Source organism: Geotrypetes seraphini, chromosome 7 (genome assembly GCF_902459505.1).
Source record: "Geotrypetes seraphini chromosome 7, aGeoSer1.1, whole genome shotgun sequence".
NCBI lineage: Eukaryota > Metazoa > Chordata > Amphibia > Gymnophiona > Dermophiidae > Geotrypetes > Geotrypetes seraphini.
The window spans coordinates 98,552,286-98,577,657 of NC_047090.1; the positions used below are offsets into that span (position 1 = coordinate 98,552,286).

Here is a 25,372-nt window from a genome sequence, read left to right on the forward strand (position 1 = left end):
AGTTCTTCTGAGCAGGGACTGTCTATTGTATATTAAAATGTACAGTGCTTCGTACACCTTTTCAGCACTATAGAAATAATAAATAGTAGTAGTAGTAGTTCTACATAGTGCGTGCACATGTGCCTTCTTGAGATAGGGTGTGCTTTAGAAACAAATAGTACGCCCTCTTTAAGAAAAGTGTATATAATGCACACTTGTATCGTTATTTATTTGGCAGGGGCAAAAAATGAATATAAACATGAAAATTTTTTTGGGTGCCCATTCCTAAAATCCATAACCATTAATCTTCAACCCCTACCACATCATTCTTAAAGTGTAAGCATAAGCTCCTCAACATCCAAAAAAGGACCGCTGTTCTAAAATAAAGCAAAGTCATTTTACCCACAGTACTATTTACACAGATATTGCAAAATAAAAGTAGTACTTAGTACACAAATCTCAAAATACACAGTAAGATGTGTGGCTCTGTCCACATCTGAAAATATTCATACTTTCTCTGAGGATAAGCAGACGTAATATTCTCACATGACTTGTATGGACCCTGCCATGTGCACCTTCACATTAAATCTTTAGGTAGTGCCCTTACCTTGCGCTTGCCGGTACCTTCCTTCCCAGCGTCAGCTTGCAGGACCATCAGTTCTTCGTTTTCAGCTGAACTGAGAAGCTGTCTTTTCAGTTTTCTCTTCAGCACATTGAACTCTTTTGTGCCTCCACGTACCTATTTTTCAGTATTTTCCTCATATTTCTTGTTTTTATCATGCACCAGTATTTTACCTGATTTTGGTTCACTTTTATCAGTTTTTCATTTTTGACCTTTGGGCAACTCCAAATCTTTTTTTTTTCCTCCCAGGAACGTTGATCACTTTCATATCCTAGTTACTCGACCTCCCTGGGCCATTGAGCCCTTTGACATAGCATCATCCATTTTCCCCTCCATGGCATCAACAGTGCATGTTATTCCATTGGCACGTCTTCATTTCATACTTTCCACAATGAACCCCTATCAACTCGGTGGTCTCTAGCTATGAGACCTCTGTCTGCTCTTATCCAAGTCATCTCGGACTTCTTCCAGTGGTGAATGGTTCCTCATAATCTCACTCGAAGTCTTCCCTTCTAGCTGCCCTGCCATCAAAAACTTCTAACTACAGATGCACATTCAGGTCCTGGAGTACCTGGGCATCTGTTTTCAAGACGAAGAACAAAGTTTTTCTACCGGAAGCCCACAGAGCGCACGTGTCTGATCCAAGACTTTCAGGACAGGCCAACATCGTCAGCTTGGTATTACTTACAGGTGCTGGGATCAGTAGTGGCAACCATAGATGTCATCCCTTGGGTGAGAGCACACTTGCAGCCTCTCCGGGATGTGCTCCTATCCCATTGGTCTCCACAAACAGATGCGTTGTAGATATTCCTCCCTTGGACACCGTCCAAGCATGTCACAGTCTGAGCTGGTGGCAAGAGCCTCAGTCTCTATCCTGGAGAGTATCGCTTCACATCTCCACTTGGCTCATACAACAGATGCCAGCCAGTACGCATTGCAAGGGGCATCCCGTGCAGGGACATTGGTCAGCATCTCAGAGGAGGTAGTCAATCAACTGGTTGGAGCTGAGGGTCATTTGTCTAGCACTGAAGGCACTCGGGCATTGTCTTCAGAACCAAGCGGTAAGGGTGTTCTCTGACAATACAACAGCATTGGCCTATGTCAGTCGACCAGGAGGCGCCAAGAGTGTGCTGCTATACCAGGAGGCTCAACTGTAGTTTCAGTGGGTGGAGATCCACTTGTTGGCTCTCTTGATGGCTCATGTTACAGGAGTAGACAATGTGCAAGTAGATCGGGGAAAATAGGTTCTGTCCCAGGAAGTGTTAAATCTGATGGCATCAGTGACCAACCAGAAAGTGGCTCGGTTCTTCAGCTGAAGATACGAACCAGGAAGCACTGGTTTGGACGCCCTGGTATAGCTGTGGCCACAGGCAGAGCTTCTTTTTTTTTTTTTTAACGTATGTTTATTAGCAGTGAAAGATACACCACCCAACAGGGCGCAACAACAAACAACAATAGAGCAACATTTGTCCATGACAAGTGAAAATACAGCAGCAGCGACAAAGCTTCCCAAACAAGTTCCCCCACACAGAAACAGTATATAACAAAGTAGAATGAGGCTTCGAGGGCATCGGAAACCAAAGCGATGTAGGACAACAGTAATAGATAAAGCCGCCCAGTAGGGACAGCGATCTCACACTTTTTTATATATTATGCAAAGACCCATGAAAACCACAAATAACTCGCAACACCACTCACATACTGCACCATCCATACCACTCACACAGAACACTCATTCCCCCAATCCCCTCCCTCCCTCCCTCCCTCCCACCCTCCCCCCCATCCCTGGGGCACCAAAGCATGATAGAAGGAAAAGGTAATGAAGTTTATCAGGAGTGTTGCAGGAAGAGCACAAAATAAAAACTAGACAGGCGCCAGTCCCCCGTCCGGTTCTTGTCCTTGTGATGGCACCAGGTCCCTCAGTCTCTCCCACAGGCCAACGTAATGCTGCTTAATCGCACTCGGGGACCTAGCATACATTCGAATTTCAAACTGAGCCACTTCCCGAAGTCTACTCCTCCAGTGGGGTAACGGTGGCGGATCCACCGACATCCAATAAGTCAAAATCAGTTTTTTCACTACGAGGATAACATTATAGAAGAATCTACAGTGGGGGATAATGAAACCCTGATCCCGGAGGGAGGTCTGCAGACCCAGGAGGAGAAACCCATAGTCCCATTCAACAGTGCGTTGCACAGCGTGCTCCAGCAGGGTAAGGGCCTCCTGCCAGATACTCAATTAGGGGCATTCCAGGAAAGAGTGAAGGTACGTACCTACTCGGTTCTTACATTTAACACAAAAAGCACTATCCCAGAGCCCCATACGGGCCCCTCGCTGTGCAGTGAAATAGGCCCGGTGGAGAATCTTATATTGGAGTTCTTGAAAGTCAGCGGACTTAGTGTAGGAATATAAAGTGCTGAAACAAGCTAAAAATTGAGGTTCGGAAATATCCTGTCCCAGGTCTCGTTCCCAGGAAGAACGCGCAGGGGTGAGCACCGATAGGGGAAGAGACGATTTAAGGACTCGGTACCAATGAGCAAGGGAGTTAGCTATGGATGGGGTAGCCAAGAAAAGAGTATCCAGAGACCCCTTAACCCAGACCTCCTCGCCTCCTCTGCGTTCAACATCCCAATAGTGATGCACCTGGAAGTAAGAAAATAAATAGCTAGAGGGAAGGCCCCACGCGTCCCGGGTGTGCTGGAAGGATGGGAATCCGGCGGGGGATATATCGAGTAAGTCCTCCATCGTCTCGCAGCCCCGAACCGCCCATTGCTGAAATACTGAGTTACCCCAACCCGGCTGAAACCGGGAGTTACCTACTAGACATACAAAAGGAGACACCTCCGTCGACAGCTGTTGTCTGCGTCGCCACCAGCGCCATGCCATTCTAAACGGTCTTAAAAAACGAAAGCAAGCTAGATATCGCCTCCCGGGATCATCCTGACGGTGTAATGTATTCATAAAGTGAAAAGGAGAGCTCCAGTTCGCTAACCAACCCCAGGGAGAGTAACGATAGCACCCTGTATAACCCTCATGGATCCAGCGAATGAGAGACGCTACATTATAAAGCCGAATATCCGGGACATTAAGTCCCCCCAGGCCTTTATCCAATGTAAGTTTGGACATCGCTATCCGAGATGCTCGGGACCTCCAAATGAAACGGGAAATAGTAGATTTAAAGGCAAGTTCATCCCGCCTACTGAGCCAAAGAGGCATAGTCTGCAAAGGGTACAGAAGTTTCGGAACCAAAACCATCTTTACCAGAGCTACCCGTCCCAAGATACCTAATGGTAACTCCTGCCAAGCTTGGCAGAACTTTCCGATAGCTTCAAGTTGTCGCCGAATATTGGCGTTATAAAGAGTAAGCAGGTCGGTACTAAGGTATATTCCCAAATAGCGCATCGGTTTAGTCGTGGGTGCAATGGGCAATACCGCATGCCAATGCTGCGCCAGTCCCCTTGATAGGAGCAGGAGTTCCAACTTGCTACAGTTGACTTGTAATCCAGACAAGGTTCCAAAGGCTCGAATCACCGCCAAGGCTCTGGGCAGGTGCAGGGGAACCTGGTCCATATAAAGTAGGATGTCATCAGCAAATAAGCTGATTTTGCATTCCTGCCCCTTCACCACAATGCCCCGTATGGTCTCGTCCTGTCGGACCTTGGCTGCTAGAGGCTCGATAGCCAAAAGAAAGAGAAGGGGGGAAAGAGGGCAGCCCTGTGTCGTACCTCTCTGCAGACCAAAATCCCCAGTCAGGCCCCCGTTAATCAGTAAGCGTGCCCTGGGGTTATGATATAGGGCCGTCACCCAGGCCAGAAACTCACCCTGAAAACCACCCCTGCGTAGGACCCAAAATAGGTAATCCCAGGAGATGCTGTCGAACGCTTTTTCCATATCCAGTCCTGCCACCGCCTCTTTACCGCCCCCACCCACCCTGTCGTGGATCGCGCCCAAGACCTTCAGCAAATTCATAGAGGCGTAGCGACCTGGTACAAACCCAACCTGGTCAGGGTGAATAAGATCAGGTAGAAAGCCGCCGCACCAAAGTCGCGGCCAGAAGTTTAATGTCCTGATCTAGGAGGGAAATGGGACGAAACGACCCCACCAGGTCCGGGTCCTTGCCCGGCTTCGGGAGCAGAACAATGTGTGCCATATTATCCGGAAAGGTGCCTCCCGTCTCCGCTACCGCATTATACATTGCACTCAGGGGTTGCGCCACCAAGTCCTCAAGGATCCGATAATATTCAGGTCCAAACCCATCCGGACCTGGCGCTTTCGCCAGTTTGAGCGACCAGATGGAGACGCGGAGTTCAGCCACAGATATGGGTAGGCTCAGCGATGCAGCCTGGTCCTCCTCCAGGGATGGTAGGGATAGGCCCAGGAAAAATTCCGCGAGAGCCGTCTCATCCAACGGGCGTTTACCATACAGGTTCTCTTAGTACCTGACAAACTGTGCTGCAATTTGGCTCTCCCCCTCATGTCGAGTACCCGTAGTGTCGCGGATAGCAGTGATGAGTTGGCGTTTTTTGTACGGGCGCACTAGGTTTGCCAGAAGTTTCCCCGTCTTGCCCCCCCACCTATGCATATTATACCGTTGGAATGCGAGAGTCCGTTCCGCCCGCTGATGAAGTAAAGTCTCAATGCGTTCTCGAATTTTCTTATATTCCAGTATCGGATTCTGACAGAGAGGAGATATGGGCCCTGCGGAACTGATGTAGCTGGCGCGTAAGCGTTAGAAGCTCTGCTCCCCAAGCCCGGTGCTTGGCAGCCGTATATGCGATCACGTGCCTCCTCAGGACTGCCTTGGAGGCGTACCAATAAGTTACCGGCCCTACCTCAGGAGAATCATTAGTGGCCTGGTAATCTACCCATCACGCCCGCAGGTAGGTCCGAAACTCCTGATCATGGTACAAATGTAGCGCCATTTTCCAGGAAGAAGCCTTGCTGCCCGCTGCGAGGGTTAGAGTGAGATCCACGGTGGCATGGTCAGAAACCGTGGATTCCACAATCTCTGATTTGGTAGCCTTGGAGAACAGCCGCTGGTCAAGTAAGATGTAATCCAGTCTGGCGTACACTTTGTGGACATGGGAATAAAAGGTGAAGTCCGAGTCGTACGGGTGTAGTGCCCTCCAGACATCCACCAGGCCTAAGTGTCGTGCCAGAAATCCCACCCCCTTGTTATCATGGTCCCTTAAGCTGTTCCTAGGGGGTTTGCAATCCACCCCTGGGTCTGCAGTGATGTTCATATCTCCCCCCAAGATCACCTGGTAATCTGGGTAAGCCGATACCATGGAAAGAACTGTGGAGAAAAATTTATGACAGTAAGAGTTCGGGGCATACAAGTTACAGAGCAGCAGCTTTAGACCCCAAATCTCCCCCAGGATAATAACATATCTCCCCTCCCGGTCCGTTAATTGTTTATGCAGGACAAAGGGCAACCGCTTGTGTAGCAGAATTGCCACCCCCCCCTCTGTCGGCCCCCAGAAGTGGAGGAGTAAACATCCCTTACCCAATTTCTCCGCAATTTGGAATGTTCAATCTGAGTTAGGTGGGTCTCCTGCAGAAAAGCCACATCCGCTTTCAAATTACGCAAGCTCGTGAGTATGCGAGATCTTTTAACTGGGGACCTGATGCCATCAACATTAAAGGTGACAACCCTTAAATCAGCCATAGCGTAGAGAGAAAAGCAATATACTTCGCCAACACCCAGAGGGAAACCGCCCTCCGAGAGCAGAGAGATTCATCCATTCTCCACCAGCCATACAGGAATTGCACACGTACCAAAGTAATAGATAGGAGCGGGCGAAGCCTCCCAGCTAAGCTTCGCCACCCTCTGGGTCCCAGTGCCCCAGAGCCCAGCAAACCATACCCCCACACAACCCTCCCCCACACACATTCCTGACTCAGACACCAACCCCCACTCGCACCCCACCCCACTTCCCCCCAGCATCCCAGCTCCCCCCTCTCTACCCCCCCATGCTGAACCCTCCCAGCCAGCATACATACCCATATGTACCCCCCAGCCTATCCGGAGACCTCCCCCCACCCCCAGTAAACTCCCCTTCTGCATCCCGTAGAATCGCACATCTCAAAAATAAAGTAGAGTAAAGTCAGATTTGCAAGGCTGTTAAGCACCAGCAAAGTGTATCAGTAACAGATCCTTAGCAGGTGTTGAACAAGGTCTGTAGGTACAGCCAGGGAAAATCCACCACCGATTCCGTCGTATAAGATCCACCAGTTGGGACACTGTGCTGAGATGGTATAAGAATCCCAGCAGGCACTGGAAACAAAGGCCCGGCACGGTCCTCCCCAGCGAGTCCTCTGGGGCAGCGTTGAAGCAGGAATAAGGTGGGTCCACCTCAGTAACCGGGTCTGTTATCCCCAAACCTTGTATGTGAAAGTGAGTAGAAAAGTGGCAGCCCTCCATCCAGGCTGCAAGTGCTCCCAACTCAGTCTGACCGGAAACGTGGAAAGTAGATGGGAAAGGCACCCCCGCCCATTACATCAAGCAGGCAGCTTGGCTAAAAAAGCCTTGGCTTCCTCTCCGGTGGTTATGTTAAGGGTTTTGCCTTCATGCCATATCCGGATCTTTGCTGGGTAAACCAGGGCGAACTTAATCCCCTTATTGTGGAGGTCCGTGTTGAAGGGCGCCATGGTCTTGAAAAGGAGAATCCGAGAGCCGTTGTAATCCAGGGCCCCCGCCCTGCGAAATGCCCAAAGAATCATCTCCTTTTCCCTCCAGCAGGCGTATCGGGCTATAGCGGTCCTCGCTCTCCCCCCCTCCGCAGGCTTGGCTCCAATGCGGTGAGCTCTTTCACAGGCGAAGCCCTCGGTGCCCCCTGCCAGTTCCAGACGCTCAGGTAGCCACTTACCAAAGACGGCATACAGTTCCTGATCGCTTACCGTCTCCGGGAGCCCGACCATTCGCAAGTTGTTTCTGCGGCTTCTGTTCTCCTGGTCCTCCAGGGAGGCCAGCAATTCCCGGGAGGTGTTTTTCAGTTCGGCCACTTGGGCGGTCAGGCCCACACACGTGTCCTCCTGATCGGACACTCGCTGTTCCACTTCGGTGAGCCGTCGGCTGTGGGAATCAAATTTCTCGTGCATCTCCTCCACAGCTGACTGGATCTTATTAAGCCTGTCTGCCAGTGCCGCGGAGACTGACCGCGTGATGTCAGCGATCCAGTCTCCAGCAGGTATAGTAAAGTTAGCCGGTTCCGCCGCCATCTTGGAGGGGGTGAGTGAGGGCCTGTCCCGGGTGCCTTTCGCCGATTTTACTGGCATACCCCGCCTCGTTGTACCCGCTGAACAGGTTCGCCGTAGAGCAGGGGTGTTCACCGATTGAAGAAATTGTGCAGTCCCCGTCCAGGTGCAGTAGAAGCTGATTTTAGCGCGGGTTATATGTCCGTGGGGCGGGAGCTCTCCGATCGCACGTCTGCTCAGACAGGCTGCATCACTTGACCCCCCACAGGCAGAGCTTCTGTACGTGTTCCCTCTGTGGCCCATGATAGGAAGATTTCTGAGGAGAATAAAGTTGCATCCGGGATTGGTGATTCAGGTGGCATGCAGATCCAGACTTTCTACTGAAGGACCAGGGTCTCAGACTACCCTGTCATCCAGGGTTATTCACATAGGAACCAATTGCCCTAGAAGATCCAGACTGCCTTGGTCTTTCAGCAAGGCTCTTGAGCGTGCAGCCCTAGCACACAAAGGGTATGTTGAGGTGGTCGTTGCCACTCTCCTGAGGTCCAAGAAGCAGTCAACATTGGCTGCCTATGCGAAAGCCTGGAAGTGCTGCTAAGACTGGTGTGCAACGAAGAGTATGGACCCAGTCACAGCCCCAATTTCTTTGATTCTAGCCTTTCTTCAAGAGGGTCTTGCAAAAGGCCTAGCGGTTGGCTCCTGCAAGAAACAGATAGTGGATGTTTTGTGCATCAGAACTCAGGCTAACAAAAGGACATTGGCCTCTCACCCAAATATGTTAAGATTTTTGAAGGGAACATTATGCCTCCACCCTTCAGTTCAGCAACTTCTTCCAACAAGGAGCCTTAATCTCGTCCTGCAGGCTTTCGCTAAGATTCCGTATGAGCCTCTGGAGGAAGCATACTTGATAGACCTGATGGTTAAGATGGCATTTCTGGTGACGGTCACATCAGCACAACAAGTGTTGAAACTGCAGGCATTATCTTGTAGAGAACCCTTCCTCAGGATTTCAAAGAATGGAATAGTACTGCTACAGTCCCTTCTTTCTTATCCAAGGTTGTCTTAAGTATCCACATCAACCAGGAAGAGTGACCAATTTCTGAAATTGCTGGATGTTCATGGAGTGATCATACTATTACCTATATATAAGAGTTCCAGGTTACCTGTGTGCCAGGGTAAATGTTATTTGAATATTTCCCTCTAAAGCAGGGGTGTCAAAGTCCCTCCTCGAGAGCAAATAATAAAATGGAGCTTCACAATTTTCCCAAAGGATGCAAAAGAATATCAACATCTTTAACCCGTACTATCAGAACAGACCATGGGATAAGAATATTGTTACCTAGTCTTGGCCTAAAACTGGAATCAAGGCATCTGAAATAGGTATTCCACAGTAGAGTGACACTAGAGTACACCAAGTGCACAATTGAGAGGAATGTAGAGTTCAAATATATAGAAATAGACTGATTCTAGCAGAATAATTTTTTAATGTATACTAGAGTATGCTGAGCAGCCAAACCTCAGGGTTTGGTGACATAGTAAATGGTGGCAGATAAAAAGACCAAAATGGTCCACATTCAGTCCGTCTAGTCAAGGCTTGTGTACTTTGTTACATATTGGCAAATTTTTCCACAATACCTGTCTTTTACTGATGTCTTCTACTCTTTTTGTTCTACTCCCTAAAAAAAAGTGCCCAGGTAAATTGTGAGAAGCTACATTCTGGCATTTTACCTTTTACCCAGTACCAAACAGCTCAGTGTAGTTAAATTACTTACAATGAGGATAAAAGATTTTTTTTTCTGTGAAAACTGATTTTAGAAAATATACCTAAAAATTTGTTTGGTGAGCATTGATCTATCTACCTCTTCCTCAACTGTTTTCTAATCCTCACAAGATAAGTCAGCTGTATTCTTATTTCATAATTTTATTTTATTGAGATATTCAATGCCTTGCAATCCTTGTTCATTTTTTGTAATGAATATAATTTTAAAAATATTTAAAGTAGAAGCTTGTTTCACTGTATTTAACTTTTAAAATTGAAGAATTATTTGAAATATTCTCTGATCTCTTTACCATTGCTTAGGGCGCCACTGTGCGGAATGAACTGGATTCTGTGATCATCAGTCGAATAGTTAAAGGTGGTGCTGCAGAGAAGAGTGGTTTATTGCATGAAGGAGATGAAGTGCTGGAGATAAATGGCATCGAGATTCGTGGGAAAGATGTGAATGAAGTTTTTGAGTTGTTGGTAAGTTGATTATGTTGATGTTTTGGTCACAGTTGTGAAGCACATTTTCATGTATTTATGTGGTCACTCATATAAATTTCTATATAGTTGTCATAGATTCACTATACAGAGCCTTCATTGTTTTCCATTTTCTTACCCATTTCTTCATGTAATTAGACTAAGAACTTTATTCATCTGCTCTATCCAAACAAAAGGTATTGGCCTCCCTCCCACCAGTAGCACTTCAAAGCACCTTAGTATCTTCAAATTTCTCCCAAACCCAATCAGTCTGAGGTATGAAAACCCAAGTTCTGTTATGTCCCTTCCAGATTCAGTACACTAGATGTTCAATCCCTTCCTGCAATACAGCAGTTGAAAAAATCCAAACACTTTTCTGCGTACATGCTCCTCCCACCTTAGAGAGAGAGTTGGAGTCCCTAGTAGTTTTCAGTTTCTGCAAGCAAACCGTGCCAAAGTCTTTTGGATATGCTCTGCATCTTTTTCTTATTTTTTTGCTTAAAGTTCTTTTCTGTTATGTGCCTTCCAGATTCCATACGCTAGGTGTTCAATCCCAACCCGCAATCCGAGAGTTGCAGAAATGGAACACTTTTCTGAGCACATGCTCCTCCCCCTTAGACTGAGAGCTAGAGCCATATCCAGTTTCAATTTCTGCAAGCAATCCATGCAGAAGTCTTTTGAATTGCTCTGCTTCATTTTCTTATTTTTTCGCTTAAAGTTTGTCTTTTTCTGTGACTTCAGTGCCTTGAGACCCCTTTCTGGTGGTCCCCAATTGGAGGAAAGGACTCAGTCCTGCAGAGCCGGAGTGCTGCTTCACAGAGAAGCTTTAGTGGATCTGTGGAGCCAGCTTGCTTATGCCACCCTTCTCAGACTTGGGATCCATTCCCTTGGGAGTTCGCTTGCCCTCTGACCCTGTCAGGGGTTTAAGCGTAGGCTATATGCGTCCTGAGTAAAATTTCCCTCCGGGTTTCAGGGCATAGGCTGTGTTGCCCACCCCCTAGTCATATAGAGAGTTTCCATTGGGGCAGAGGATACAGTCTGAAGATCTTCAAGTTTGGTCATTTGGAGCAGTTTCTGGGACAGAAAATCCTTTTCCTCCATTCAGCTGCATTGTATCAGAGCTGGCAGGCAGGCACATCACAAACTGTAAGTACACCTCCATTATTTCCTATGGGAGCTTCGGGGGTGGTCTGTGGGACTCTGTAAAATGCATTCAGGTCTCCCACCTCCCCAAACCCCAAATTGCTATTTTTTATTTTCGGATTTTCTTTATTTTTGCCCTTTTTGGCGCGAATTCGCTGGCGGTGGCTATCTTAGATATTTATCAATCTTTTATTCAAAGTTTTTATTTCTGCCTCAAAACCCCTCGATTTGATTAAAAATTGTTTGGGATGGACTCCCTAGCCCCTAATCTGTCGCATCTGTGCATTGATTATACCGGATTGGCGCCAGATTAATGATCGTACACCGCATGTCGCATCGCACTGGAGAAGGGAGTGGGAGCTACGAGCTTTGCCTCTTCAGGTCCTCCAGGGCTGGGGAGCTGGCCTGGGTCTGTGATTTCAGGAAAATATCTTGTCCTGAAGCCGTTCTGGAATTTGACGTCAAACACCTGCATTCTGAGTCTGGAGACTTTTTTGGTGCAGTGCGAGCGCCTCAGCAGGGCCCTACAGTGGACAAGGCGTGAATTTTCACTGTACTTTTTTCAGCTCCTCTGGAAAGTGTATTCTTTGGACCCAGCTCATTGAACGCAGCCAGCAGGCGCATCAGTTTCTTTTAAACCAGTTGCGCCTGTGGCAGAGACCCCTTTTCAGGAGTCCTCTCATCTGGCCATGGCAGAGCTTGATTGCATTATGCCATATAGATTATATGCCGCTTTTGTCTCCCGACACTTCTTTTATTTTGGATCTAGCTGATACCCTTGCTGGGACTAGTTAACATGGTCACCCTGAGAGTCCGGATTTGGGTGAGGACCCCTCCATCAGCAGACCTTTTAAGCATGGCTTTTAAGCACCATTTTATTGCTGAGATTCTGAAAGAGCAAAAAATTGGAATTTCCTCTTTCCATGTCACAGTATTCAGTTATGGACTGTTCTAATGTTCTATCCTCTTTTTTCCATCCCATCCACAGCTTCTTGGTCTGGTTACAGAACAATAAGATGTCCAGTCTGCTCTTTCCAGCTCTCTCAAGCTAAATCTAAGCTTTATCCTCTGGCTCTTGCATTTCAGCAGTTTGTTGTTTTTTTTTTTTTAAATCATCCTACGGTGGATTCTGCCATGGCGCTGGATACCCGGTGCATGGACCTCCCTTGTAATGTGGCTTCTTTAGGCATCAAGGTGGTGGCAGCCTCCTTTGCAGCGCGTGTCTATCACATGAGATTGCATAGGGTGTCCTATGTGGAAGCGGATGTCTGTCCCCAGCTGGTGTGGATTATGTGGTGGATGCCCTTTATGATCTCATTTGAGTTTATACCACTTATGTCTGTATGCCGGCCTTTTGGATCCGTCCTTGGGCTGTGGACACTGTGTCCAAAAACACTTTAAGCAGACTTCCTTTCAAGGGTCAGTTTTCTTTTGGGAAAGGTCTGGATGACCTATTGGCTGGTGTTGCTGATTGCCGCCCTAAGTCTCCCTGTGAACAAGACTTGTCGGACTTTGGGAGGGGATAGTGGTAATTTATGTCCCTCCCGCTGTTTTTGTCAGGGATCCTCGGGCTCATCCTCTCCTAGATATTCCCAGGGATACAGTCCCCGTGGCAACACTTCCAATTCCAGACGTCCTCAGGCATCTGGATCCTGGGCAGCTACTGCTCTTAAACAACCCTCCAGAAGGCCCCCTTTCTCAGTTTTACCAGGAGTGGACTTGCATGTCCTCAGATAAATGGGTGCTGGACATCATTGGGGGAGGGGGGAACAAGATAGATTTCTTTTACCTGTCTCCAGATTTGTTTCTGGCAGGTTGGCCAGAACAGGAATCGCAGGTCTGTACTATTTTGCAGCGTCTCTTGGACATCAGAGCACTAGAACCTGTTCCAGAATTGGCCTTCAAAAGATACTCTTTATACTTCATCATGCCAAAGTATGGCTCGGAGGACTGGAGGCCCATTCTGGATCTCAAATCGATCAATCGCTTCCTGCAGATTCCTCATTTCTGAATGGAACCTGTGTGCACAGTCATTGCTGCTGTCTCTCCTGGGGAGTTTCTAGCATCCTTGGATCTCATAGAGGCTTACCTCCATATGCCAATATTTCTGGAGTATTGCAGGTTTCTGCGTTTCCATGTTCTGCAAAAGCATTTCCATTTCTGCAACAGTTTGCAGTTCTTCCCTTTGGGCTCACGATAGCTCCCCACACTTTCACCAAGGTGATGGTACTTGTAGCGGCTTTTCTCCACAGATAGGGTGTCCAGATCCATCCTTTCTTGGACAAATGGTTGATCCAGGCTCCATATCAACACGAGTGCACTTGTACAGTGGAGACGTCTCCCTGCTACAGAGCTTGGGTTGCATTGTCAACTTCAAAAATAGCCAGGTGATGCTGTCACAGACCTTGGAGTATCTGGGACAGGGTCATGCATTATCTGCAGGGGCTGGGGTCCATGGCAGTCTCCTTGAAGGTGGTCCCTTGGGCCAGTTCACACATTCGCCCTCTACAGGAGACCCTCTTTCAAAGGTTTCTGCAAGACATCCTTTTCAGATGCCGCTCCCCTGGACGGAAACAGCATGCAGAAGTGTGTGCTGGTGGCTTCAGGAGGATGCTCTCCGTTGGGGTAAGCTTCTTCGGATCTTAGAATGGTTAAGTTCTAATATGGATGCCAGCCTCTCGGGTTGGGGTGATCACTGTGGAGACCACTCCATTCAGGGACAGTGGACTCCTCATCAGTGGTGTCGGTCAATCAATCGTTTGGAGCTTCAGGCGATTTGCCTGGCGTTACTCACTTCCAGCCCACTCTGGAAGGAAAAGTGGTGTGAGTGTTCTTGGTGGGTGGTGTTATGTCTTCTGTCTCTATTAGCAGCGCATGTGACCGGAGTCGACAAGTCCTGTACCCGGGAGAATGGACCCTCTCATGGAAGGTGTTTTTGTCTGATTGTACAGCGCTGGGCCCCAGATGGACTTGATAGCTTCAGTAGAGAACTCGAAGGTCAGGCGCTTCTTCAGTCACAGAACAGAGTGCAGAAGCTTAGGGCTGTATGCCTTAGTTCAGCCCTGGCCACCTCACAAGGTCCTTTATGTGTTCCCTCCGTGGCCTCTGGTTGGTCAGGTCTTCCCAGCTTAGTTGCTCTGGACTGGCTTTGTCGTCCATGGTTGCAGATCTCGTCAGTCTTCAGCAGGACAGGAAGCTCACCCTCCCTCTTCCTCGCAATCTTCTCGGTCAGGGTCCGGTGCCCATGGAGACCCACAGCGCTTTGGTCTTCCAGCATAGCTCTTGAGCACTCAGCCTTGATGAGGTATGGTTATTCAGAGGAGGTCCTCTCAACGCTCTTGAAGTCCAGGAAACCCTAAACTATGGCTTCTTATACTCAGCCTGGAAGGCTTCCCAATAGTGGTGTGCTAAAGACTGGGTGGTGCCTGAGTGGGCTCCCATTTTGGTGGTCCTGACTTTATTCAGGCAGGCTTAGATAAGGGTTTAGCATTGGCCTCCCTTAAAGTTCCGGTAGCAGGCTTTTCATGCTTCAGGGGTTCTAGTTTGCTTCCTGCTCATCCGAATGTGACCAAGTTTCTGAGAGAGATACTTTGTTTGTGGCTTCCCTTGTGACATCCTTTCCCTTCGTGGACTCTTACCATCATTCTACGGGGCCTTGTGGAAGCCCCATTCAAACCACTGAAGGCTGCTACTCTTCTGGATCTGACACTTACAATTATATATCTTCAGAGGTTTTTCAGGATTGATGATAGAAACAAGGAACCAGTAAAAACTTGATTCTGTTTTACAATTGAGCATGAATCAAGTAGGTTTCTGAGATCCTTTCCTCTCATCAAGTTGATTGTGTGAAATAGTGGAATTAGTTTTTGGGTTTGTTTGTTTGTTTCACTTACCATCTAATTTTTGTAGTAGTGTCTCTAACTTGGACCCAACAGTCCAGCAGAGGTTGGCAGATGCTACCTGACGTGAAGATAACCTTTTTGGAGAGAAGGTGGGAGGAGGTTGTTCATTAAGAAACATATTGATACTATCAAACTATCTCTCAGCAAGTGCTTTCTGCACCCTCTTCTTCCAGGAGGCTTTTGGACAAGTCAAACTGAGCACCCAACTATTCTCTTAGGCATAGATTCACTCCTTGCCACAATCAGCCAGTTCAACCCCAGCATGCTCGTTCAGGTCAACCGTGTGCAAAAGGCCCAACCAGCTTCCCAGACAAAACAAGGGATGAATTTTTGACTGGCTCCAGCAAAACATAGCCACCAGTAGTAAGGAGGCTGAGTTTTTTTCCAAGAAAGGTGGCCTCTTTTAACCTACAACTCGTGGGTTTTACTCTTTTAACCTCCAATGAGTGTGTTAGTTACCTACTTCATTGGCAACAGAGACTACCAAATTGTCCTCCAAGAGCAACTTTCTTAAGCTCTCAGAAAAAGGATGTATTAGTAGAGGAACTCTCCACCCTTCTAAAGACCAATGCAGTTGGTCCCATACCACCAGAAGAGGAAGGGCAGGGATTCTATTCCAGATACTTCCTTGTCCCAAATTAAATGGGGAATGTGCCCCTTCCTAGATCTGAGGGACCTGAACAAATATAGAAAGAGATGGAAGATAAAGGCTACACCCAACCTCCTTAAACCCCACCTCTACCCTTCTTTCTCCATTCTAATCTTCTGCCTAAATCTCTGTATAGTCCACTCTCAGCCTATACTTAAATAACTTGTATCTAAACTAAACTACTTATATTTAAACAACTGTTCTTAATTTGCTGTATAGTCTCTATATCTAAACTGCTGCACAGTCTCGTATGTCCAAGTATTTAAATCTACTGTATAATCTTGTATGTCCAATTCACTCCATTGTGAATGTTTACTTGTAAACCGTTCTGAGCTATTGGGAGGACGGGATAAAAATCTAAATAAATAAATAAAATAGCCCATTCAGTCTGACCATCCGTAGCATCCACTATATCCTCCCCTCTCCAAGAGAACCCACATGCCTGCCTCATGCTTTATTGAATATCTGGTCACAGAAAGGTTTAGGTTCCCTTCTCTCATTGTTTCAGGAATAAGATTGGCTATTCTCTCTGCACTTAAAAGGATGCCTGTAAGCATATCCCAATACTTTCAGCTCACAGGAAGTATCTCAGGATTGAGTGGGAAAACATTAATCCAGTACTGGGTTCTGCCCTTTGACCTCTCATCAGCTTCCAGGGTATTAACCAAATGTCTTAGTTACAGCATTGCTACGCAGACTGGGAGTCCATGTGATTCCCTTTCTAGATGATTGGCTGATAAAGAGCACATTGAAGAAAGGTGCTAAGGAGACAATGTAGAGAGCTATTTGAGTGTTAAAGCTACTATGATTACTTTTTAAACTACCCCAAGTCTCATCCGTCCCCAGTCCAACAATTGGAATTCATAGGAGCCGCCCTAGGCACAGTGCAGGCATGAGTATTTCTCCCTATGTCATGGGTGGATACACTAGCCACCTAGCCACTCAGCTTTGCACCTGCCAGAAGGTCACAGCTTGGCAGATGTTGAGGTTGCTGGGCTACATGGCCTCCACTGTGCATGTCACACCCTTAGTACCAGAAGACCGGAAGGCAATGGAGGTGTTGCAGGCAAAAACACACAGTAAAAATATTTTTAGGTCTATTAAAAGCAAGAAGCCAGGAAAAGAATTGATTGGACCACTAGACCAAGGAGTAAAAGGGGCGTTCAGGGAAGATAAGACCATAGTGGAGAGAATAAATGAATTCTTTGCTTCAATCTTCATTGAGAAAGATGTGGGGGAGATAACCAGTGCCAGAAATGGTATTCAGTGCTGATGAGTCAGAGAAACAAGCAAATTTTCTGTAATGCTGGAAGATGTAATGGGGCAATTTGACAAATTAAAGAGTAACAAATTGCCTGGACTGGATGGTATGCATCCTAGAGTACTGATAGAGTTCTGATAGAATTGTAAAATGAACTCACAGAGCTCTTGTTAGTAATTAGTAATTTATCTTTAACTGAAAGAGTTGGAAGTGGGCTAATGTAATGCCAATTTTTAAAAAAGGGTTTCAGAGGTGATTCGGGAAATTATAGACCAGTGAGTCCGATGCCGGTGCCGAGCAAAACTGTTATATAAAGAACAAAATTACAGAGCATATACATAAGCATGGATTAATGAGACAAAGCTAACATGGATTTAGTCAAGGAAAATCTTTCCTCACCAATCTACTATATTTCTTTGAAGAGATGACTAAACATGCGGTCATTATTGTATCTGGATTTTCAAAAGACATCTGATAAAGTACTTCATGAAAGTCTCCTAAGGAAATTAGAAAGTCATGGGATAAGAGGTAATGTCCTATTATGGATTAAGAACTGGTTAAAAGATAGAAAACAAAGTAGGGTGAAATGGTCAATATTCTAAATTGAGAAGGGTAAATCATGGGTTCCCCAGAGTTCTATGCTGGGACCGCTGCTTTTTAACATATGTATTTTAAAGTGATACAGAGATGGAAATAACTACTGAGATAACTAAATTTGCTGATGACACAAAGTTGTTCAAAGTTCTTAAATCACAAGAGAATTGTGAAAAAGTGCAAGAGGATCTTGCGAGACTGGGAGTTTGAGCAAATGTTTTTTGGTTAAGCAGGCTATAAAAATGTAATTAAAATACCGTATTTTTTTGCTCCATAAGATGCACCTGACCATAAGACGCACTCACCTCTAGAGGAGGAAAAACCAAGAAAAAAAAATTCTGAACCAAATGGTGTGCCCTGTACCCCTTCTGGTGGTCTAGTAGTAGGCTGGGACAGAGTACAGGGCACATCTAGTAGTGGGCATGTCTAATGGTAGGCACATCTAGTGCCATGCCAGCCAGCCCCAAGGCAGCCAGCCAACCCACTCACAAGCTAGCCAGTCCCAAACCAGCCAGCCCAAAGGCAACCTGCCAACCCACCCCAAGCCAGCCAGTCCCAAGTCAACCAAACCAGCCAGCCCAAAGGCAGGCAGGCACCCTCTTCCCCCCCCAACCCGATACCTTTTTTTGGCATCCTGGCGGTTCAGCGCGCTTTCTGCACTCCTGCCCAGGTTCCGCTGCTCTCCCTGCAGCGGCAGCAGCACAGCGGTGCAGGAGGCAGGCACGTGCTTTATGCGTGTCTACTTGGTTCCTCCCGCACTCCGAATGGCTGCCTGTCAGTTCTCATCCTGTGAGAACTGACAGCCATTTGGAGCGCATGAGGAACCGAATGGCTGACAAAGTTAGGTATTGCTGACAAAATCATTCATCACTCAGTCAGCTTCTAATTTCTTTGTCCTGTGTCCCATACTGAGGTACTGTGTTCAGCTATGGCTGTTGGAATTCTTTGTGGGTTTGTCAAGCATATCCAGACCTGCCAGATTTAAGTAGGTCTCTTGGATTTTGTGTGGTAGATCACTGAAGATAATGTGCTTTTCATCACAGGCTGACATGCATGGCACTCTGACATTCGTACTGATTCCTACACAACAAACCAGACCGCCACCTGCCAAGGAGAATGTGGTAGGTGATCTGAAGTTTTCCTATATTCAGATATTTATATTTAAAATGCTCATTTATTTATAACATCTAGCTTTTATGCAGGGCATTTCTTTTTTTTTTAAATATCTTTATTCATTTTAAAGCCAAAAATAAGTGCAACATATTATACAGACATTTTACACTTTAACAGCACTTAAATTCTATCAAATTATATTTTATGACAAACAGATATATCATCCCCCCCCCCTTCTAAATATCTAACAATTGCACTCAAATTAAAAGTATCTCCCCACCCACTCACCTACCCTAGACGTGTATGATCAAAGGGCAAAAATCAACAATCACTCCTTACAGAATTTTATCAATGGCTTTCAAACATCCATAAATTTCCTATAATGTCCCTGCTGTATGGCCATCGTACGTTCCATTTTAAAAATGTGGCATAGAGATTCCCACCAGAAAGTATAATTTAACCGATCCCAGTTATTATTATGGGAAGATATTTGGCTTTTGGTCCTCATTAACGTGCCAAATAACATGTTATCGTACATCAATGCCACTTGATTTTCCAATAATTTATTAACTTGATCCCAAATGGATCTCCAAAATTTAAATATCAATGGACAATAGAACAGTAAATGATCCAATGTCCCTACATTGAGATGACAGTGCCAGCATCTATTAAACTTAGAACTATCCAATTTCTGTAAACGAACAGAGGTCCAAAAAGCTCTATGTAACAAGAAAAACCATGTTTGTCTCATAGATGCAGACGCCGTACATCTCATCCCCCAAGTCCAAATTCGTGGCCATTGGTACACAGAAATCTGCTGCTCTATTCCAATGCTCCAAATGTCACGAAGACCAGTCTTTGGTTTCTTATTCAAAAATTCAGATATTAATTTATACCACTGAACAGCTTGATGTCTCAGGAAATCTGTCTAGCTTTTATGCAGGGCATTTCTTTTAAAAGACTAAATTTAAGTGTTTGTTTTTTTAAGTCTCTATCTAATCTTTAACCTAGAGTGGTTGCTAGAATCACACAGATAAGCATTCAAGTTGGTTTGAGATTATTGCTTTAATTGTTTAGGATTATCAGGATAGTTTTCTCTTTTTGTTACAGAAATACATTAGAGAACCAGTCGCAGAACGTTCTTTTTTATTTTAGGATTTTAATTAAGAAACATCTGGTGAATAAAGCTTCTCATATGAAGCTTTTATCAAAAGAGCAAGCTATCTACATTTCATCATTAACCTACAATTATATTCCAGTTTAAGGCATCGATAATCAAACTTCTAGCATTCTAGTAAAAATGTTGTGCGGTCGTATTGGGTTTTTTTTAACCCTGTTTAAAACATTGCACACCCCAATTTGTAACTAGTACACTAATTTGTGCACTTACTAATGAGCTGGTAATTGGTGTTAACAAGCATTATTCTTTTAAGTTTCAAGTTTTATTGATTTTGATATACCAACCATCAAATTAATATCTAGCTGGTTAACAATCGAATTAAAAAGATAGGGAAAACTGAGTAAAATTAAAAGAAAAAAGAAAAATGTGTGAACATATAATAAAATAAACAAACAAACGAACAAACAGTTACCAGACGTACTAGAATGTGAGGGTAGAATAATGGGATGGGAAAAGTTACATATTAAAGAAGAAGAAGGGAGATAGTAGGGGTTGGGTAGTACATAAGGGAAGGGTTGCTTTGTCAAGGAAATTGTTGTGAAAAGGAAGAAAAAGAATAATAGTTCTAATGATTATTAAATGCATCACCAAATAGGAGAGTTTTAAGACCAGTCTTAAATTTATCAAGTCGAAGTTCATCACGGAGATGCTGTGGTAGGGAGTTCCAAAGAGTAGGTGCAGTTACTGCGAAGTTCACTTTCCGTGTATAGTAGAAATCTCTTAAGGAGGGGATGAAAAGAAGTTTTTGGTCGGTTGATCTTAGTGTGCGTGGAGAACTTTGAGGAATAAGAAGTTTATCTAGGAACGAGGGCAGATGAGAAAGTTTTATTTTAAAGGAAAGTAAGATGATTTTGTAGGTGATGCGATGAGTGATAGGGAGCCAATGTTCTTTTTTTAAAAGAGGAGTGACATGGTCATATTTACCTATTTTATATATAAGTTTTATGGCAGTATTTTGTATCAGTTGTAGGCGTCTGATTTCTTTTTGAGGGAGACCATTAAGAAGTGAATTACAGTAATCTAAATGGGAAATTACTAATGAATGAACCAGTATAATGATTGAACTGGTTTCTAGTACAGAAGTTAGAGATCGAATAATACGTAATTTAAAAAAGCAGGTTTTAACGATTGAACTTATATGGTCATGAAAAGAGAGTTCCCTGTCAATAGTGACACCTAAAAGTTTTATTTTGGTATCCATATGAATAGGTGTTGATTTGATTAATATGTTGTCTAATAGAGATTCTGTGTTTTTAATAGAGAATAACATACCTCGGGATTTTTCTAGGTTAAGGGAGAGTTTATTTGTGAACAACCAGTCATATATGATGTCTAATTTGTTGTTGATGTCTTTTATGTCTGAAATATTTGAGGTATTGATTGGGTGGAGAAGTTGTATGTCATCGGCATATGCAAAGATAGTAAATCCGATGGATTGAGCTAATGTAAGGAGAGGTGATAGAAAAATGTTAAATAATAAAGGGGATAGGATAGAACCCTGGGGGACACCGTAAGATTGTGTTGTGGCAATAGAGGTAGCGTTGTTTACGCATACAATGTTGTGACGTTCATTGAAGAAAGATGTAAACCATAATAGAGCAGGACCCGAGATACCACAATCCTTGAGTCTGTTAAGAAGAAGAGAGTGGTCGATGGTATCGAAAGCTGCTGCTATATCTAGGGAGATAAGAACAACAGATTTTTGGTGATCATGGTGGTAATGTATTGTTGAAATAAGGCCCAGTAGTGATAATTCAGTAGAGTGGGATGAACGAAATCCTGTTTGACAAGGATGTAAAGAATGGTTTTTTTCAATAAACTCTGAGAGTTGAGAATGAACAATTTTTTCGGTTAACTTGGAAATCATGGTCAGATTGGCGATAGGGCGGTAGTTTTTCGGTAAGGAGGGGTCTAAGTTGTGTTGTTTGAGCTTAGGGAAGATTAAGGCTGTTTTCCAAGCTTGGGGAACGACACAGTCAATGAAAGATTTAGATATCATTTCTGCAATAAATGGACCAAAAAAAGAGAAAAATTTATTGAGGAGTACAGGAGGAATACTTTCTAAGGGATTATTAGAAGTGTTTAAAGATTGTAAGATGCAATGAAGATTTGTTAATGATGGTATTTTAAAATTTGAAAATGTACTGAATGATAGTTGTGTGCAGTCGATAGAGTTTTGAGAGAAGGAGTCTGGAAGGGTTGGTCCAAGGAGGGATCTAATATTTTTGATTTTGGATTGGAAAAAAGTAGATAATTCGTCTGCAGTGGGTTGAATAGAGGGAGGTGGATTTTTTTTCCTGGAGTATTTGGAGAGTGATTGGGCTATGTTAAAAAGATTAGAAGAGTTACGGGCAGTAGTAATAAGTTTAGAGTAGTATTCCTTTTTTGTTAATTGGATGGTTTTTTTTTACGTCCCTTCCAGATTCCATATGCTAGGTCAGGGCTGCCCAACTCTGGTCCTCGAGATCTATTGGCAGGCCAGGTTTTCAGGATATCCACAATGAATATGCATGAGAGAGATTTGCCTGCACTGCCTTCTTGGTATGCAATCTCTCTCTCATGCAAATGCAAATTCATTGAGGATATCCTGAAAACCTGGCCTGCCAGTAGATCTCGAGGACCGGACTTGGGCAGCCCTGTGCTAGGTGTTAAATCCCAACCTGCAGACTGAGTGTTGCAGAAATCCATTGGTCTGACCTAATATAGCTATACTTATGTTCTAATCTGGCTCTTGTTTATATAAACTCTGTGTTCTGCTTCTTTAGGTACATGTGAAAGCACATTTTGATTATGATCCTTCTGATGATCCCTATGTTCCTTGTCGAGAGCTAGGCCTATCATTTCAGAAAGGTGATATCCTCCACGTGATAAGTCAAGAAGACCCAAACTGGTGGCAGGCATACCGGGATGGAGATGAAGACAACCAGCCTCTGGCAGGCCTTATACCAGGTAATCTTCAACAAAATCATTACAGCTCTTCTCGGTAAAAGCTATTCTGGTCAGTGACATGTGTTCACTGCATTTATAAATTGTCAGTCTAATTGGCCTTATATGTGCCATAGAGCTTTCTTTCACATAACTTTTCTCTGTTCTTTTATTTATTTGATTTTGACCCTTCCATACCATCCAGCTATTGCCCAATTGCAAATATCCCTCTCCTAACCAAGATGCTAGAGTCTATCATTTCTTCCCAACTCTCATCATACTTAGAGAGATTCTCTATTCTTTTACCCTATCAAAATGGCTTTCGTCCTAACTTCAGCACCAAATCCCTACTGTCTTCCCTGATTTCAAGGGTTCAACAACTTCACTCTCGAAACAAGTTTGCCGTCCTCCTACAATTTGACCTTTCCGCTGCTTTCGACGTTGTTCACCATGATATTCTTGTTTACCAACTCTCTGAGATAGGTATCAACTCCACAGTCCTAGGTTGGTTCTCTAAATTCCTCCGCTCTCGTTCTTACATTGTTAACATGAATGGCACCTCATCCTCCCCCTGGAAACCGAATTGTGGAGTCCCGCAAGGCTATCCACTATCCCCTATCCTTTTCAACATCTATATGTCCTCCCTAAAACTCCTCCACCTATCCCCCCTTGAAACAATTTACACTTATGCAGACGACATCCTCGTCCTCCTCGAGACCGATTCGAACCTCACCGACCTGTCTAAGAAAATATCCTCTTGTATAATGAACCTACAACCCTGGGCCCACACTGTGCAAATGAAATTGAATGAGTCCAAAACAAGACTTCTTTGGCTCGGTCCAAAACTAGATCACCTACCCACCTCCATCCCACTACCCTCTGGCTCCTCTCTGCAGCTTGAGTTCTCGAGCAAGGTCTTGGGCATCATCATTGATTCCACATTGTCCTTCAATGACCACCTCCAATCCTTGGTAAAAAAATGCTTTTTCAGCCTTCACATGCTGAGGAAAGTTAGATCCTGCTTCCATCAAAAACATTTTACCCTCCTTGTCCAATCCATCATCCTCTCCAGATTGGACTATTGCAACTCTATCTACTTAAGCCTAACTAAGAAAAACCTCCACAGACTCCAACGGATTCAGAATGCCGCAGCCAAGCTCATCTTCGCTAAAAGTAAATTTGACCATGTCTCCCCGCTCCTGGCCAAGCTTCACTGGCTTCCGATAATCGCCAGGGTCCACTATAAATGCGCCTGTTTAACTTTCAAAATCCTATATGGTATCCTCCCTCCCTTTATCCCTCTTTCTTGGAATTCCTCAAACCCTAATACCACCAGATCCTCCCACAAATTAAAACTATCCTTCCCCTCGCTAAAAGGCATTTCCCACACAGGAAAGCTAGGGACCTCCCTCCACTTCATAATCACTGAGCTCTGGAACAACCTTACCTCCCCTCTTCAGAACTTGAGCTCTCTCCAAGTTTTCCGCAAACATCTGAAAACCTGGCTTTTCTCAAAAAATGTAAGTCTCCCTCCAACTTAGGAATCAAGGAAACTCTTATATCTTGGCATCCCAAGTCTTCTAAATTTTCTTCACACTTCTACCTCTAACCCTCTGTTGTAGTTCCTTCCTATTTCTCCTACTGTAAACCGCGTCGAGCTCTACGAATGTGGAGATGATCATCATCTGCTATCATATGCAATATTTTAACTATTACTAAATGCTTCCCTGACACTTACAAGAGACTGTAGGCATTTGTTACTAAGCTGCCTGTAAAAGTAGCACTGATGATACTGATTAAAGGAATCTGTATCAATCTCAAAATGTAGGATCCTTATATTCAAAAGTTTAATTTTTAATGATTTACAATGAAACTAAGGTTGTCTAAATTTCATTCCAAGTCTTTATTTTACTTCTTTATTTTTGTCAGCCTTCATCCGGGGAGGGGATTTGATTAGGGGTAGGGGTGAAGGGGATGGAATCAAGGGGGGTGTAGAATGGAATGGATTAGCTCATATGGAAATTTAATTTGGAGGTATGATATAAATATGTTTGGAAATATTATTGTGAATCTAATTGTAATGAATATGTCTTTGTATTATTTTATTGTATTTTTACTTGATTCCTTCAATAAAATTGTTAGAAATTAAGAAAACACATTTAATAAATATAAACAGAAGGAAATCACAAGAAACAAAGTTGATATAAAATGCTTAGTTTTCATTTTGTGTAGGATCCCTACTGCCATAGCTGTATTTATGGGAACATCATCTCTCTAGTGCAGTGGTTCCCAAATCTGTCTGTGGGACAGTAAAAGGCAGTGTAGTATTCATTGCTGATAACCTGAGAAACTGACTGTCTAGGGTTCCCCCAGGACAGATTTGGGAACCACTGCTTTAGGGAAGCATCAGAGCCATTGATGGCTGTATCTTTTCATCCAAGTTCAATATAAAAACCAAGGTTAAAATCTAAGCGTTGTACAGTTGCTTAAACACTACACATCATTGTACAATAAAATGTGGGGGTTTTATCAAAACAAAGTAGTTTCATTCCATCATAATTGCAAAAT

At 44.5% G+C, this 25,372-nt stretch overlaps 1 protein-coding gene across 5 annotated transcripts in view; it reads left to right on the forward strand.

Moving 5' to 3' along the window:
• MPP5 (membrane palmitoylated protein 5) overlaps positions 1-25,372 on the forward strand; it is a 177,194-nt gene that overhangs the window by 118,424 nt on the left and 33,398 nt on the right. For all 5 annotated transcript variants that reach the window (XM_033950752.1, XM_033950751.1, XM_033950750.1 and 2 more), the window contains exons 6-8: positions 9,879-10,040; positions 18,630-18,707; positions 22,645-22,828. In XM_033950752.1, coding sequence (XP_033806643.1) covers positions 9,879-10,040; positions 18,630-18,707; positions 22,645-22,828 — 424 coding nt within the window. The remainder of the gene's footprint in view (positions 1-9,878; positions 10,041-18,629; positions 18,708-22,644; positions 22,829-25,372) is intronic.